General features: G+C 56.9%; 1 protein-coding gene across 4 annotated transcripts in view; it reads right to left on the reverse strand.

The window, feature by feature from the left end:
* Positions 1 to 1,774: 1,774 nt before the first annotated feature.
* The window catches only part of Ccdc155 (coiled-coil domain containing 155), a 22,476-nt gene continuing 22,110 nt past the window's right edge, over positions 1,775 to 2,140 (reverse strand). For all 4 annotated transcript variants that reach the window (XM_031386559.1, XM_031386560.1, XM_031386558.1 and 1 more), the window contains one exon: positions 1,775 to 2,076. In XM_031386559.1, the coding sequence (XP_031242419.1) occupies positions 1,935 to 2,076 (142 nt within the window). In that variant the 3' untranslated portion in view covers positions 1,775 to 1,934. The remainder of the gene's footprint in view (positions 2,077 to 2,140) is intronic.

Below are 2,140 nucleotides of genomic sequence, written 5' to 3' on the forward strand. Positions count from 1 at the left end.
CGTTTTGGTCTGATTTTTTTTTTTTTGAGGTGGTTATTTTCCGAGACAGGGTTTCTCTGTGTAGCCCTGGCTGTTCTGGAACTCACTCTGTAGACCAGGCAGTCCTTGAACTTAAACTTTGCCTGCCTCTGCCTCCCAAGTGCTAGGACTAAAGGCATGCGTCACCACGCCCTGCTGGGTCGAGATTTCATAACCTTTTGGGGCCTCGTGTTCATCGGCCGGGGGAGGGCTCCAGTGGTTTTGAGCTGGGCCGCCTCAGGTGCGGGAGAAGGCAGCTAAACAGAGCCGCGGCTCCGGGAGGCGCGATCCCCACCGACACCTGTTTATTCGGAGAGCCCGCGGAGCGAGCGGACCGCACCCTGATTGGTTTGCAGAGGAGGGTGGGGTCGAGGAGACCGCCCTCCAAAATTTGCATTTTTCTGGAGGCGGACCGAGTCCTCATTGGCTTTTATGCTGTGAGGGCGGAGCTGCCTCTTGCTGCTCTTGCTTGGTCTACTGCGCAGAAGCGATTAGCTGGCGGCGCCCACAGGAATTGGGCTTCTGCGAGGCGATACTTCACGCCCCGAAATCCCGAGTTTTGACGGCTGTCTCCAGCCATCAAACCGCCTTAGAGCTTGGGGTGCGGCCAAAGAGCTCACCTATCTCCAAACCCTTCCTCCAAAAAGGCCCTTTTCGGACTACCGCCCTCCTCCAGCAGCCCCCTTCCCCTGCTGGCTAGGTCTGGCTTGTCCTTCTGCACAAGGGTCTGCTTAGACCTAGTTCCACCTGCCGCTCCACACATAGCGGGAGTCTTAGCCGGGCAGTGGTGGCGCACTGGGATCTCAGCACTTGGGATGCAGAGGCAGGCGGATTTCTGAGTTCGAGGCCAGCCTGGTCTACAGAGTGAGTTCCAAGACAGCCAAGGCTACACAGAGGAACTCTTGTCTCGGGGCGGGGGGGTGAAAAAAAAAAAAAAGCATAGCCGGAGTCTTGTTCTCGAGTGTCTGGGCCTGCCCTACTCACACTCCCTCCTGGGCACTGGGAACAGCTTTTGGGCTGGGGCCGCAGGCTGACCTCTGCATCTTTCTCAGAGCCCGCCCGGGCTGCCAGCCTGTCTTTCCGTACTTTCCTTCCCATGGCCGAGCTGTTCGGCTGACCACCTCTTCTGCCTGTAACACCCTCCCACTGCCATCTGTATACCAACTATACCGCCTTTCAAAACTGAACGCAGGTGGCACCTTCTTGGAGAGTTACCTAAACAGCTCGAGAGAACTTTGTGCTCGCGCTAGTGTACAGGGGTGTGTGTGTTCTCAGGCTGCACCCACCTTGGTCCAAAGGCTCAGAGAGACTCCTGGCATTGTAGACCATGGAGCCAGTGTTAACGAGGGAAAACTCTTGGAGCCGAGGCTGCAGCAAGATCCTGGCTTGGAGGGCTTATGATCCAGAGGCCCCATTCAGAGCAGTCTGGCAATTCCAGAGCTCAGAGGCTCCATGCCAGTGGTCTTGCTTAGCCCCATGTTTCATGAAGTTGCTACTGAGGAGCCACAGGGAAGCCTCTGGCCTGCCTGCTCAAACACACTCTGACAGAGCAGAGAGGCCCGCCTGGTCTACCACAAAGACACTACTCAGGGACAGCGAGTTCTCCCCAGCCCTCACCGTGATGATGCTATAACAGCAGCCTCCAAAGCAGGAGAGAAGGACAAAGAAAGCTTAGAGACCTTGGGTCCCCTCGACTCAGCTGAGGCCCAGTTGCCCTCCTCCCCCGAACATGTTTGGTGAGGAAAACATCCTGTGCTGAAGTCATTACTGCGTGATTTGCTATTGTTAAGAAACAGGAGAGAGTCAGGAGCGGCCATGGTCACATAACACAACTTAGGGATGTGGGTCCCATGCTGACAGTGACAGCAGGAGTTACAGTGGTGGAAAGGGGTGGGCCATCTGCTGGGAAGGGTGCCTCACACTGGTGGCGGCTGTAGGTAGTAGAGCTGCAGGTGTGGCCAGGTGGGTGGTGGAGACTGGCTGAGCAGCAGGATGGAGAGCAACAGCAGCAGCATCAGGCCCAAGATAGGTGTGGGGACCAGCGGGTGCTGGCTGATTCTGGAGGGGAGGCAGGAGAGGCTGAAGGTGGCCCCAGCAAGATTGGTTTCACAAACTTGTGGCA

This window comes from Mastomys coucha, unplaced genomic scaffold (assembly GCF_008632895.1).
Source record: "Mastomys coucha isolate ucsf_1 unplaced genomic scaffold, UCSF_Mcou_1 pScaffold21, whole genome shotgun sequence".
Classification (NCBI taxonomy): Eukaryota; Metazoa; Chordata; class Mammalia; order Rodentia; family Muridae; genus Mastomys; species Mastomys coucha.